The sequence below is a fragment of the Carassius gibelio genome, chromosome B18 (assembly GCF_023724105.1).
Source record: "Carassius gibelio isolate Cgi1373 ecotype wild population from Czech Republic chromosome B18, carGib1.2-hapl.c, whole genome shotgun sequence".
In the NCBI taxonomy this organism is placed as follows: Eukaryota; Metazoa; Chordata; class Actinopteri; order Cypriniformes; family Cyprinidae; genus Carassius; species Carassius gibelio.
The window spans coordinates 20,050,246-20,066,183 of NC_068413.1; the positions used below are offsets into that span (position 1 = coordinate 20,050,246).

Consider the following 15,938-nt stretch of genomic DNA (forward strand, 5'->3'; position numbering starts at 1 on the left):
AAGAGAAGTTATCAGAAAACTAATGAGAAATAAGTCACTGGAACTAGCGCGATCACAAAACGAACACGATAAAAGCGGCCTTTTTCTTGCATCATAATGAATTAATTTATTAGGATTGAAAATTAGTCACGCAGAAATAAAGCGTTATGAACATAGTCTGCTCTTCAGTCGAGTCTGTTTCTGTCTATTTGTAGTCTCCGTAGCCTATATACATCTCATTTAGAAAGAATGAAAATTTCTATATTTTTATAAGAGCTCCCGAACAAGAACCATTAGGCTATTATATTTTTATGACAGGCTACTTGGAAATCTGGAGATGAGACTTATGACAGATAAAATATTTTACTAAATAAATACACAGTTGTGATAGAGAATAAGAGGCTGACATCTCCAGTTGTCATATTTACCATGTTTACTATGATAATGTTAGCGTGCAAAGTGTTTTGCATCGCTTATAAATATCTCTGCATTGTATGGTGATTATAATCCACATAGGATCAAGTTATTTCAAACACTCGTTGCTGACTAAGAGTGAGCTTTGAACTCAACTTATGTTAATAAGTCTTTAATGATGATGTTATAGCTGTTATCTTTCTGAAATGATCCGCGGCACTGATGCTTTCCATACATGGAGAAACTCTGCCTTTGTTCATAACCACTCCTCTAGCTCCAGCTGGCCCGCTTTGGCCAAAGGTTTTCGTCGGCCAAAAAACCCTGGCCGTTGGCCACGAGGAAGCCCCGACGAGGCACGATCAAGCCCTGGAAGTGACAGTGGAAACACGACTGGTCCTGGCACGCACTAGCACGCTTGCTTTGAGCCCGACAGTGGAAACGCAGCTATTGACATGGTCCCTACACAGTGTTCATTGCTCCCTACTCCCTGAGCAGGGTAAATCTGTTGAAGTTTACATTCATTCACGGATTTACGCTGCACAACGTCTTCACACATGGACAAATGAAACATCATATACCTCTCTAAATAAATACAATTTAAATTCACGTCTAGCTCACTTCAATGCACTTTGAATGGAACATATACGTTCGCTTTGAACTGGAATCATGTGATGTCCACTTTGCAGGGCACTTACGTTTGAATAGGATAAACGTCTGAAGCCATAAGAGAAAAATAAAATGTGCAGAGCAGGGGGTGCTTTCTTTTTTGTGTGATCATTTTTTTGGCGATGTTATGCAAATCTTCCCACATCGTGATGTAGACGTGGGGGTGTGTTTGAACAAGGTTTTATAGGGGGGTGTAGACGAGGCTTAACTTTGATAAAGAATATCTCTTTTGGTTTGAGACTTTAGTCTTTGCAACTTTACAGAGCTTCTTCATGCACCAAGAGCTTGTAACACTTAAAAGAGAAAGAAAAAATTCAAATCGCATCCATACTTTAGAAGCAATTATGAAATATAAATATGTACTTAAGTCCTAAGCCAACAAAAGCACACTTAAGTTCATGTAATTGCATTGAATAAATCCCTGTGGAGAAAATGAATTGGAAAAAATGCATCCAAAACCAAAAAGCTGCTGAACAAGGGCTTACTGTTGGGACGTAAAATGTTACTGATTTCAGAATTCAACTTTCACTCTCAAAATAATACCAAAATGATTTATTTTGACAAAATCGTGCAGCCCTTATATAGGTTTTGATGTTATTTATTTTCTTGTTCATATCAGTGTGTGGTCCTCCAGGTTTCTGGGTTTCCCCACAGGTCTGTTTGTGGCACAGTTGGTCAGTGGGTGTCTTTATCTGTGTGTAACCACATGTGTGTGCATACTTGTTTGTCGTGCTGGTGTTTCCTGTCTGTGTGTGTGTGTTTCCTGTTCTGTCTGTCAGGCAACATGACTCCCCTCTGTGTGAGTGTGTTTGTGTGCAGGTTAATTATTCATACGCTGAACACAGGCCAAGAGCAGTTTGGAGAAATACAGCCGCATCCTGTGATCTCCCTCTGCTGTTGATCCTCAGTACACATGGACGAAGATCTCCTCACATACAGAAACACTTCAACACTGTACTTTGCTCCAATACACAGGATCAGCTGACATTTATGACACTTTCATGAACTTTCTGAGTTACAAATAGTTTTTAGCCATAATTAGGTTTTCATTGGGAATGTTACTGTACACATTTTGTGTACTATTGATGCTTTATAGCTTTTAAGCTAGCTAGAAAATGCTGCTCATTAAGCTTGTTTATGGCGTGACAGGCTAATGAAACACATACCGTCTGTGCATGTGTTCTGTCCAGTGTTATTTTAGTATCATTCATATACTATAATAGTAGTATACTACTATAAGAAAACACTATTAAATATATTATCTGTTTAAGCTGTTTGGAGCTGGGTGGTTCGGTTGGTTGCTCGCTCCTGGTTTTTCCATTTTACACACCTGTTCTGGCTGCTTGCTAACTGGAACTGGGCGCGTTCGTGACGTTCAACTCCCGGTATAATTTTTTTTACAAAATAAAATAATGTAAAAAAAAAAAAAAATATATTGATTTTTGAAAATGTAATAATCGATTCATACTCGTCCATAACATACTCGCGATTAATCAATAATCGATTTTTTTCACCACCCCTAAAACTAAGTAGGAATTACTCCCATCAAGTGGTGAAATAGTATTTTGCATTCAAACTAATTTTGCTCTCCAGCGCCTCGCTTTTTCAAATGCGCGTTGCATCTACGGTAGGCGATATGTACCAAAAAGCTTTGACAGGATGTCTTCTAATAGCACTTCGTCGAGTTTTCCTTCAGGTGAACAGGTGTGTTATTTCAAACAAACTGCAACATGACAACTAACAAACGAATGTTACAGTATGAATTACTGACTGTGGAAAACATGAAATATTGTAATTAGTAGTTATGTCTAATTTATTCATTATATTTTCTGAATTATATGCATTGTTAGATATAAAAAAAAATATTATAATATAGACTGTAACACTGACTTACCTGTCGAGAAGAAAGCTGGCCACTTCAGCGTCTCTTTTGAAATCTTTATCCAGCATTAGCTCTTTCCACCTAGAAAAAGCTTCCCCGACATTAACTCTTGTTTTCTGTAATCTACGGTCACGTTTCCTTTTACGTTCTATTTTTGACTGTTTTGGCGACGATGTTTTCTTCTCCTGTGGCGCGGCATATGTATGGTCCATAATAAGAATGCAATCCAGACTTTTAAACTTGCCGGTGCAGTTTCAAGTGCCTCTCACTGCTCTGCACCTGCGTTTCTGGCTCTGACCGAAAACGCGTTGTGGAAACGCGTTGGCTTAGTACTTTTTGTCCCTCTCTGCTATTATAGTTTTGCAAGATGGCGGAACTACATGGAAGCCTCTGTCAACCTACCCGTCCCATGTATATAAAGATAATAAATTCTTCATTTACAAGGATTAGTTTAAACATTGGCATAGGTATTTGTACACCATTGAGGGCATATTTATGAATAAAAATATTGATTTTAGATAATAAAATAACTAAAAAGTTACTTATTGTCCCTTTAATTTAATTAAATTTTTGTATTTTCTGTTTTCATGTTAAATTTAGTTCAAGTTTTAGTAATTTTTTTATTTTATTATTATTATTATTATTAATAATATTTTTAGCTTAATTTGTTTAGTTAATTAAGTACTTCGAGTTACAAAAATGAGAATTGTTGGCAGCTGACTCAAAGAAAGCATGTAAAAGTTTTTATTTTATTTAAAAATATATAAAAACAATTATATTGTATAAATATATTTCAAAATATACCAAAAGTGATATGTTTTATTATACATAAATTATATATTTTACTCATATATTTTGGGCCATTTTTTGTTTGGTATATTTTCAAGAAAATAATAATAATAATAAAATAAATGTGTGTGTATGTGTGTGTATATATATATATATATATATTTCTGTATGGAATTTCAAGTAACTTTTTTAATGGTTGTAGTTTTATCTGACTATAATATGAATTTCATTCTTAGTTCAATACTGCAGTTCATCGCAGTGGTTTTGTTTAATTGTATTGAATAGGTCAATTGTTGAGGTGTCTATGATTCTAACATGACACTCTTTCATATTCCAATGATTTACAAATGCTTTATGGATTGATTTTGCAAATTAATCATTAAATTAATTGGTTTTGCTCATCTATGACTAATTGTAGCCTTCATATGTGAACTGTGTGTGTGGCACGTATTACTCAGCATCTGTCTTCTGGACACTCGTCCTTCATCACTTCATCTTCATCTTCCTCTTTGGTCCAGTGCGAATGCCGCAGGAAGTCAGGGTGACCTGGGCAATGATACCGAGCCTGAGGTGGGTCCATCGCTGAGAAGAGACCGAGAGCGAGAGAGAGTCAGAGACAGAGAGAGGCCTCGGAGGAAAGATACACACGACCATGGTGAGTTTACCCACAAGTCAGTCCTGGCTAATGATGAGGAAACGCACAGGCTTGTTTGATGAGTGTTGTGTGCTGCAGGAGGCCGGTTGAACGGTCACTCGCGACCGGAGCGCAGGCCGGAGATCGCTGGCTTCGAGAGCTCGTCCACGCTGATGAGCAGTGAGCTGGACACAACCAGCTTCTTCGACTCCGAGGAGGAGGACTCCACTAGCAGGCGAGTGTCAAGACACCAGTCACGGAAAACAAGCTTTTCTCTTACTCTTTTGAAACAGATGTCTGATGTAGGCCTGGGCGATAAACATATCAAGATCACAAGAAAATTTGTCAATACGATGTAAATACGATGATAAGCTCTTGACATTTGTGAAACTGGACCACAAAACCAGTCATAAGTGTCAATTTAGATGTATACATCATCAGCTTTCCATTGATGTATGGTTTGTTAGGATTGGACAATATTTGGCCGAGATACAACTATTTGAAAATCTAGAATCTAAGGGTGCAAAAAAAAGAAAGTACTGAGAAAATTTCCTTTAAAATTGTCCACATTAATTTTTAGCAATGCATATTACTAATCAAAAATTAAGTTTTGATATATTTATGGTAGGAAATTAACAAAATATCTTCATGGAACATGATCTTTACTTAATATCCTTATGATTTTTGGCATAAAAGAAAAGTCAATAATTTTAACCTGTACAATGTTTTGTTTCTGAGATTCACTTCACTTTAAGTTTAATTACTTAAAAATAACTACAATTAAATACAAACATGAAACTCAAAATATCTTCACGTTAAACCACCAAAATAAAAGTTTGGTATACTACTGTATTTTTTACTTCTAAAAATAATAATATCATTATTCTTAAGGGAAATTCATGCAACCAAGATATTTTTTCTTTTAGTATTTTAATTGATACATTTTGCTATGCAGCATCTTATTTTACCAAAAAATTATGTTGAAAGCATTTCCTAATATGTTGGGATAAATATCAGTATCATTTGATCCAACCAAACAAGAAAACTCATAAAAAAGCCATTAAATTAGGTCCTTATATTTTGTACTTTTTTTTTTTTTCATGCACAGCTTTTTCTGTTATCTAGTTATTAGTGGAGACAATTTTTGCAGTCATTTATATTAATTAATTTTCCCTTGCCAGTCTGCTATTGTGGCATCTGTGATTTGTAATAAACCTGTCTTTAAACCGCACAATGGTCAGTCAGCCTGTAAAGAAAGAAAAACATCATATTTTGCAAGTAGATTTAATCTACTGTACTATTAGCATCCTCAGAATTGTTTCCAATATGACATAAATCTCAGTTCACATTATTGTAGTGCATCTGATATGGTCTCTCTCATTATTTTAATTACAAATGATTTTCTTTATAGTAATGCACTCCATTTTTTGTTGTATTTCAGTAAAGAATACTATTTTATGTTTTAGTAAAATAAATACATTTCGCTAACATTTTACAATATGGTTCCATTAGTTAATGTATTAACTAACTTGAACAAACAATGAACAATACATTTATTACACTATGTATTAAACTTTGTTAATGTTAGTTAATGAAAATAAAGCCGTTCATTGTTAATTCATGTTAATTTACAGTTTATTATTCAATGTTAACAATCACAACTTTAGATTTTAATAATGCATTAGTTAATGCTGAAATTAACTTGAACTAAGATTAATAAATGCTTTAGAAATATTTTCCATGCTTATTTCATGTAAACTAAAGTAGTTAACTTATCTTAACTAATGAACCTTATTTTAAAGTGGTATCTAAATTTCTCATAAATTTTAATGCTGATTTTTGTTACAGTAAAACTTTTTTACTGCATTATAGTACAAAATACAACTTTGCATTGATTTTTTTAGCAAAATAAATGTCAAACAGTTTTTGTGTATATTATATATGTGTGTACTGTGTATTTATTATGTATATATGAATACAAACACATACAGTATATATTTTGAAAATATTTACATGGTTATACATTTATATATTCATATTCTTATATTTTAAATTATATATAAATATATTTAGTATATAAACATAACATATTTTTCTTAAATATATACATGCATGTGTTTGTATTATATATATATATATATATATATATATACACACAGTATACACACATATTATGTAAACAAATCTTTTATTATGAATGTGATTAATCGCGATTAATCATTTGACAGCACTAATAAAAATAAAATGTAATAATTTTTTTTAAGTAAAAATTTACATTTAAATTATTTATTGATTTAAGGCTATACAACAAAAGCTGATGTATGCGTTATAATAATAGTAAAATATGTTAATTTTTATTTTCTATGTTACAGTAATAAGAATGAAATTTTGTAGTTTGTATTACCATGATGAGAATCAAAAGACAGAATGAGCTCGATGGTCCTGAAAATAATGTAAAAATGCCCAAAAACCATAAGGGTCCAAAGTATTTTTGCATAAAGATAATAAAATCTATGACATCTGCCCCACCATGATCAATGACAGTGTGAACTATACTGGTATTTTTCACATGTAAAGAGGCCAATCTTAACAGACGTCATCTGAATATGGACATTATAAAGTTATATGTACAAAAAGATCCAGTATAATTGTTAGAATCAGATATGTTTGAACATGTTAATTGTAGCTTATGGCTCCTCATGAAGATGACTTAATGTATACTCAGATCACATGCTCTGGAAAGCCAACACAAAGCAAGGTTTTCCATGCTCTGATACACTACTACACTAATGCAGACGATTGGCTGGTAAGCATCACGTGACTCTCAGGACCAATCAGAGCTGAGACGACTGTAGTGTGCATTATATGTGCACAAAAGCCACTTCCAGGCTGAATATGATGTTCTGAAGATTGTGTTTCGTCTGTGATGCTGCTACAGGTTCAGCAGCTCCACGGAGCAGAGCACATCGTCACGTCTCATGAGACGCCATCGCCGCCGCAGACGGAAACCCAAAGCACCCAGGATGGAGCGGGTGAGAGTCCAGATAAACCTCATGACTATCAGTGTTTATATCAGTGTGTCCTCATCTCTCGCTCTCTTTCTCTCGATCTCTCCAGTCCTCATCGTTCAGCAGCATCACTGACTCCACCATGTCTCTGAACATCATCACTGTCACATTAAACATGGGTGAGTATGTGCGCATGTCTATCTGTGTGTCTGCTGCTGAACACTCTGTTAACATTCTTTATTTGATCAAAAATAGAGTAAAAACAGTAATACTGTGAAACATTTTAATTTATTTTCAAATGTAATTTATTCCTGTGATCAAAGCCGAATTTTCAGCATCGTTACTTCAGTCTTAAGTGTCACATGATCCTTCAGAAATCATTTTAATATGCTGATTGGCTGCTGGAAACTGTGCTAATCTTTGATAAACTAAAGGCTTAAATACAGCAGTTATTTGATTTTTTTGTAGCATTATAAAGGTCTCTACTGTCACTTTTGAGTTTTGATCAGTTTAATGCATCCTTGCTCAATAAAAGTATTAACTGCTTGAAACCCAAGATCCAGTTGCACCAAATCTTTACCAGAGACTGTTTAATAAAAAAACAACTGAAAGTGGGGATTGTTTTTTTTTTTCTTTTTACATTTTAACAAAAGTTTCATTTTAAAATGTTGCATTCTCATATAACTAAAATTGTAGTCTACTGTTCATCTCTCCATTTTGTTTTTTTCTCTCCGTCTTACTATAGAGAAGTATAATTTCCTGGGCATCAGTATAGTCGGGCAGAGTAATGAGAGGGGCGATGGAGGAATCTACATCGGCTCCATCATGAAGGGTGGTGCAGTGGCTGCTGACGGACGCATTGAGCCTGGGGACATGCTTCTGCAGGTCTGTTTTATCCTGTAAGATATTCCTGATCATGCCGGCTGTTTGTGATTTCTAAGAGTTGCTTGTTTTGTTGTAGGTCAACGATATCAACTTTGAGAACATGAGTAACGATGATGCAGTGAGGGTGCTGCGAGAGATCGTCCATAAACCTGGGTAAGAAGTGGACGTGGTGATGTCCCGTTATAGACTAAACGGGATTTATATAAGCACTGATGATTTTTTTTGGTGTATGTTTACATTTACAGACCCATCACACTGACTGTGGCCAAATGTTGGGATCCAAACCCTCGTAGCTGTTTCACCCTCCCACGAAGTAAGAGAGCTGCTGCGTTACAGTGCATTAAAGAATCAAAATGATATCACCCTGAGGCTATCCAAGATGTAGATGAGGAGTTTGTTTCTTCGTCAGATTTGGAGAAATGTAGCATTGCATCACTTGTTCACCAATGGATGCTCTGTAGTGAATGGGTGCCGTCAGAATGAGAGTCCAAACAGCAGATAAAAACATCACAATAATCCACAGCACTCCAGTCCATCAGTTAATGTCTTTTAAAGTGAAAAGATGCATGCATATTTAAGATTGCACTCCTATCCATGCTATATTGCTTTCTCCAGTGAAAACATCTTGATCAAGCTCTGAAAACAGTCCAAAAAATTCTAAACATATATATCAGTGGATTAAGATGTGAGAGGGAATGGACTTTTTCACTTAAGGATGTGTCATTATGGATTATGGACTTGGATTTTGGCCAAATATGATGGTTTAAAGTTAAAATGTCTAAAGATGCAGCTATTCACTTCACAAGATGTTAAAAGGTGGACTGGTGTGGATTTCTTGTGGATTATTGTGATGTTTTAATCTACTGTTTGGACTCTCATTCTGACGGCACCCATTCACTGCAGAGGATCCACTGTTGAATTTCTCAGATGAAGAAACAAACTTGGATAGCCTCTTTAATTTCTGGGTGGAACTATTCTTTTAAACATGAAGTGCTGTTCACAACCATTTCACTCTCACAATTAAAATTAAACCATTTTCTTTGACCGTTTTCGACCTCTTTGGTAGCATCTGAAGTGACCAGGCACCTGTTTGCTCCCCCTGTGTTTGTTCAGGTGAGCCGATCCGTCCCATAGACCCTGCTGCCTGGGTGTCTCACACTGCCGCTATGACGGGGGCGTACCCAGTGTACGGTATGAGCCCTTCCATGAGCACAATCACCTCCACCAGCTCCTCCATCACAAGCTCCATTCCAGAGACTGAGCGTAAGTGTTTATCCATCCACCCTTCCCATAATCCACCTCTGCTGTGCACATGCTGTCTGTCACCAGAGGAGGACTTCATCTGCCAACCCACTGCTTACTGTGCTGTGACCATTAGCCTTTACCAACTGAGTGTCAAATTAAAATCAAAGATTTGTGAGTAGTTATGAACAAAATACATTCAGTAAATTATACACTGAACAAAGACTATACATAAAAAGAAGTACACTTTAGAATACGTTTACATATACTTGTAAATAAAATAAGAGAATCCATTTCTATGAACTGAAAGAAATGTTTACATATAACTCCATGTTATTTACAATTTAAAAAAATGATTATAGTTTAAATTTGTATTAGTGTGCCTTAGTATGTTAACTCAACACAACTCTACAGCTTTAAAGCATGTAAAATGAATTACAAATAAATTATTTAAATGCACTTTTTTATTTGACATTATTACTAAGAGCACTTAAGTGTTAAGAGAGTCATGGAAGTGTACTTTTAAGATGTAAAGTACACTACAAGTGCAATTAAGCGCACCTCTTTTTCACCGGGGAAATCAGATTGATTTGTGATGTTTGAGAAATCAGAAACTCCTCCTAGATCAGTTGAGGATGTCTACATCTTGATGTTCAGAGCACGTGTTTGTAGTTGACTCACATCTGTAGACTGCCGTGCACCATCTCACTGTGCTTCACTCTGCAGGGTTCGAGGATTTCCATCTGTCCATCCACAGCGACATGGCAGCAGTCGCCAAAGCAATGGCATCTTCAGAGTCAGGCCTGGAGGTGCGGGACCGAATGTGGCTGAAGATCACCATCCCCAACGCCTTCATAGGTAAACCTGTGGCCTCTCTCTTAACATTTCACTTTAGCATGAAGTCAAAATGCCACCAAAAGGGATAAACAGGTCTTTTTTTTTATATCTATGATCTCATGTTTGATGTTTCATCATTGTCAGTATCTATCCATTTATACCTGTGTGACTGCATTGAATGTACACTTGTAGTGTGTTTCAAATCTTGAAAGTATATTTTTGTAAAAACTGTAATATAATATATAATAATAATTGAATAAAAAGCTGCTTAAGGGCACTTAAAAAGAGAAACACACACTTAAGTACACTTTTTTAAAATGTTTTACTTTAAAGATGGAATCCTTGTGTTGTCCTTCTTTAACTACTGTTAATACTATGTGTTAAGTATGTTTAATAATCTTTTGCTTTAAAGAAGTACACTTATTTTGATGTGTTGATAGCATACTAAAGCACGTGTACTTGATCATAATTTTACTGTAATGTGATATTGGATATTACAATTAAAAGATAATTTACAGTATTTTAAATATACTTAAGTTCAACTTTATCATTACTAATGTGTAATTGCGAATATATTTACTACTTACTACCTACTTAAGTGGGCTAAAAAGCACTCTTTAGTTTAAAAAAACTGCATTTAGTATAAATTATTAAAACTATTTAATACATTTTAATTTAAATAGCACGCAAATGTATTATACTCAGTTCACTCAAGTATATTCTTATAAAGTCAAATTCAAAATAGTTATTATTTCCATAATAAGTACTCTTTTCTAAAGGCTACTTCTTTTTCACAAGGGTGAATTTACAAACACTTTAGCATTTGATTTTATTGGTAACAGTCATTATTGTTTTAAATAATAATTAGTTTCAGAGAATTTATTGAATTGAAGTTGGATGGGGATATTCCGCTAGTGTCTTCAGAAGTAAAATATTGGTTTTCCTCTCAGGTTCAGATGTGGTGGATTGGCTCTTTCATCACGTCGAGGGCTTTACTGACAGACGGGAGGCACGCAAATACGCCAGCAACCTGCTCAAAGCTGGCTACATCCGGCACACTGTCAACAAGATCACCTTCTCTGAACAGTGCTATTACATCTTTGGTGACGTGTGCGGCAGTGAGTTCCTCCACTTCTCCCCACTCTTTCACACTGAAGCATCTTTTATTTATTCATTTGGAGTGAACCCTCTTCCCTCCTGTTTGTTCCTCTTCTGTCTCAGATATGGCCAGTCTCTCCTTGCATGATCATGATGGTTCTAGTGGGGCGTCTGACCAGGACACTCTGGCTCCGTTGCCTCACCCTGGTGTAGCTCCCTGGCCGCTCACGTTCCCCTATCAGTACCCGATCCCTCACCCGTACAACCCCCACCCTGTGCACGACCCCAGCTACAGCTTCACTGCGGGGGGCGGCAGCGCTGGCAGCCCGCACAGCGAAGGTGAGACTGCGTTCCATCAGGGACAGAAATTAACCAGGGGCTTGAGGCATAAATGCCACCGCAATTAACAATAATGCCCTCCAAATTCAGGATATGGGGGCAAAAACTGCACCTAACCAATTAAATAGAACTATTATGATTACATTGCAATTAAGACGTATGGCGTTACATTTAGTTCTGCTCAGCATCAGCATATTAGAATGATTTCTGACTGATCACGTGACGCCGAAGATCGGAGTAATGATGCTGAAAATTTAGCTTTGCATCCAAGGAATACATTTTAAAATAACCTTTTAAAAGAGATACTAAAAATTAAATATTAAAGAATTTCACAGATTTTTTGCAATCAATCATAGCAAGAACTAAATAGGTCCATCTCTTCCAACCGAGCCAGGGACGGCTGAACGAACCGGAGCGATCACACTAGTTAAACGAACACGGCTTTGGGGGTCAAACGCTTAAATGTTATAAGTTGAGATTAACAATAAATATTTTAACTGCTATTATGTAAAAGGAATTCTGCTGTAAAAAAGCAGCATATTTGTTTAAAGTGTTTGCAAAACAAATGTTATTGCACTTTATTGAACTCTATAACCGCCAAAACCGTGTCATTAAAATATTTTTTACAAACATTTTTTATCAAAAATTATTTTCATTTTTTAGATAGGATCATAAGATGCGCAATATATCGGGAGACATGGTTTTTACCACTTAATGAAGTTTTGTAAATCGTCAGACATGATATTTACCACTTCATTAAATTTTGCTTTGTAGAAAACCTTTCTTAAAAACGAATTTCGTTTTGAACAAATTTTATCTTAATTTTAATAAATGTTTCATCAACCAATTGCATGTATTTTAATAAATAAAAAGCAAATATAGCAGACAATGATAACCGTGACATGGAAGCGCTAGCGCGCCGCGTTCACTTGCACTGCACTGTGAACTAGAGCGCATCTCATCATAAATTAAACTCAGCGTAGGCCTATGCCTCATACATTAGCATTAAATATCTTTGCTGCATCCTTTCTAGAACAGACAATGGCTTTTTTTTTTTTGCGGCTCGCATCAGCAAAGCATTGCATCGCCATAGACCGTATGTTATGACGGTTTATGTTATGAACCGTCACATTTGACTCGCGTCATAACCGTCATCACCAATTCTGAAACCGGCACAGCCCTATATAGCAGTAGTTTTAAATGAATGAAGTGCACAATACACTACTTTTGAATGCATTATTGAATTTTGTGCATAATGCGATTAATCACAGAAAAACATGTGATAAATATTTTAATGGTTGCACAGCACTTATATGCACACACACACACACTCACAATGGTAAAGAAAAATGCCCAGGAGATCACTCCCAGGGGCTAATATCGCCCCTTAATGCCTCTTTCTGATCCTGTGGTCAGCTTCTCTCCCTTTATTATATCTGATCCGATGACAAGGTGAATACATTGAAAAGTGCCCAAAGAATTAGACTTAAACAGGAAGTCTCACTTTTCTTGTCTTTTCTTTCATTTCGCTCACAGGCAGTCGAAGCAGTGGCTCGAATCGAAGCGGCAGTAAGAATGACACAAACGCAGCGGCTGGAACGCAAGAGTCTGGAGGCCGATCTGGCAGTGGCAGCGAGTCCGAGAAAAGAGAGAAGGCTCCCAGCGAGTGCTCTGCGGCGCCCCCTAGTGAACACAGCGTGCGTAGCTCACACACCATCCGCAGCGTCCAGAGCCTGGTGTGTGCAGCGCCCGGCCTCCCTCCACAGCCACAAACACAGCCACTCGTAACAGCAGCGCCGGGCTCTCCTCCAGAACGAGACCTGGCCTCAGTGCCGCCCGAACTCACAGCCTCGCGCCAATCTTTCCGCATGGCCATGGGAAACCCCAGTGAGTTCTTCGTCGACGTCATGTGATGCTCTTCAGGTGACCCCGAGGGTCAGCTCACATGCTCAAGGCACTGTGAAATCAAGAAAAAAAGATGAGGAGGAAGACAAAAAAGAGATGCATTGAGTCTGAGTGTCCCTCCTAATGTCCCTCCTGTGTCCTGTGGCTTGCACTTTCTTCAGTGAAGAAGACTGGAACAGATCACGTATCCCATCATGCCCTTAGAGACCCGAGGTCTCTGATTTAAGGAGACTCTGTGCGATGCAGTGATGAAGGTGATTGCTTGCTGGCTTTTGTGTACTTTGTATGTACTTTACCTGCATTTTTTTTTAGATTTTGTCCTCTGACTGGTTTATTAACCTCAAGAAATGTTTTTCAATCAAAGATGAACTAAATTAAGTGGGAGAGAAAAGCATGATATGAGAAGGAAGTGAGGACCTTTTGCTTTTTAAGGATGAAAAAATCGTCTTTTATGATTTTTAAAAAAGACAAGCACTATCAAAAGATAGATTCTTTGGAAATTATTTTATATCTTTGGCTTTAATTTTCCGCTAAGAATGGTGGAGAGTGAGAGAGAAAAAGAGAGAGTTTTTAAGTTTACATACACGACTTTTCAATGTTTCAATGTTATCAGCACTCCTAAAGCAACCTGAAGATGCACTATTATTATTATTATATGATGGAGACTCTCTCACTCTTCCTCAAACAACACAGTACTTAATATGTTAATGTCTGTCATCATTAACCATCAGCACTCTGCTTAATTTTTTCTCTGTAAACCTTTTTTTTTTCTCAGATGCATTTATCACATTTTGAATTATTGGAAACAGATAGTATTGAATGGTTCAATTTAATACTCGCTGTACACTGTTTTACAACAAAACAAAACAAATTGTTTTATTTATAAATATAGTTTATTGCCTAAACACTGAGTGTGCATCTTTTCTAGTTTTTGTGTTGAAAAGAAAATCAGTTGTGCAGAAGCAGAAGCACTTGTGCAAATTGAATGTGACGTCTTCGGACACTTAAATGCATGTTAATTACAGTTACATTTAAATACAGTTTAAATTTATGTTAAATGCAATTAGTTATTTCATAATTACAGACAACAAGTACACTTTAATCTCTGAAATATGTTTAAAGTGTACTGCAGGATGTGCTGAAAAGCATTTATAGTAAACTAAATTTATATTTATATTTTAATGTTTTTTTCTATTGAAACGTATGTTATATGGTTAACACATTAAAATAAGTGTGCTTCTTTAAAGCATGCCAAAATATTATTAAAACGGGTTTAAAATATACTTCAATATAAACTTTTATTTAATGACATACAGGTTCATCTCAATCAATTAGAATCTTGTGGAAAAAAATCATTTATTTCAGTAGCTCAACTCAAATTGTGAAACTCGTGTATTAAATTCAGTGCACACAGACTGAAGTAGTTTAAGTCTTTGGTTCTTTAATTGTGATGATTTTGGCTCACATTTAACAAAAACCCACCAATTCACGATCTCAACAAATAAGAATACTTCATGAGACCAATAAAAAAATAAACATATTTTAGTGAACTGTTTGCCTTCTGGAAAGTATGTTCATTTACTGTACATGTACTCAATACTTGGTAGGGGCTCCTTTTGCTTTAATTACTGCCTCAATTCGGCGTAGCATGGATGTGATCAGAGTGCTGTATCCAAGCATTTTAACAGAAAGTTGAGTGGAAGGAAAAAGTGAATTACTGAAATAAATGAACTTTACCACAACATTCTAATTTATTGAGATGCACCTGTACATTACAAAGTACACTTTTAAAAGTGTACAGGTGTTAAGAAACAAGAAAGTGTACTCTCTTTAAATGCACTTAGGTGGAGTTTTTGTATGAAGTACAAGTGCAAATTAAATTCTTTTTCACAAGAAACACTAGGGAATTTTATATAAGTGCTTGGGGGAAGTCAAAGCTTATTTGCACTCATGCTCCATTTAAAGTGGTAGAAAATGATGGGTGGATTTATTTCTGTTTTATTCTCATAAAGAAAGATTTCACACACTGATTCTGACAGTCTGCCAGCGTTTAAGGGAGAAGAATATATTTCATTTTCTTTGGCTCTTAGAAGAGCTATTCTATGATTTATATTTCCACTGTATCAAAGCTAGATCTAGGTACAAACCATAATTTATATACAACTCAGACTGAACACATGATGAATGCTTCACACTTTATATATATATATAAAAAAACAACCTTAAAAAAGTAAGTTTAGCACGTAACCTGTCCTGTACT

The 15,938-nt window shown here is 35.9% G+C and overlaps 1 protein-coding gene across 1 annotated transcript in view; it reads left to right on the forward strand.

Annotated features, from left to right (window-relative positions):
* Positions 1-14,589, forward strand: part of LOC127977197 (segment polarity protein dishevelled homolog DVL-3) — a 30,336-nt gene extending 15,747 nt beyond the window's left edge. Inside the window, exons 4-15 of the mRNA XM_052581911.1 lie at positions 4,249-4,385; positions 4,464-4,599; positions 7,303-7,396; positions 7,482-7,551; positions 8,118-8,257; positions 8,334-8,410; positions 8,503-8,570; positions 9,371-9,520; positions 10,226-10,357; positions 11,287-11,454; positions 11,558-11,773; positions 13,310-14,589. Coding sequence (XP_052437871.1) covers positions 4,249-4,385; positions 4,464-4,599; positions 7,303-7,396; positions 7,482-7,551; positions 8,118-8,257; positions 8,334-8,410; positions 8,503-8,570; positions 9,371-9,520; positions 10,226-10,357; positions 11,287-11,454; positions 11,558-11,773; positions 13,310-13,686 — 1,765 coding nt within the window. The 3' untranslated portion in view covers positions 13,687-14,589. The remainder of the gene's footprint in view (positions 1-4,248; positions 4,386-4,463; positions 4,600-7,302; positions 7,397-7,481; positions 7,552-8,117; positions 8,258-8,333; positions 8,411-8,502; positions 8,571-9,370; positions 9,521-10,225; positions 10,358-11,286; positions 11,455-11,557; positions 11,774-13,309) is intronic.
* Positions 14,590-15,938: the final 1,349 nt, after the last annotated feature.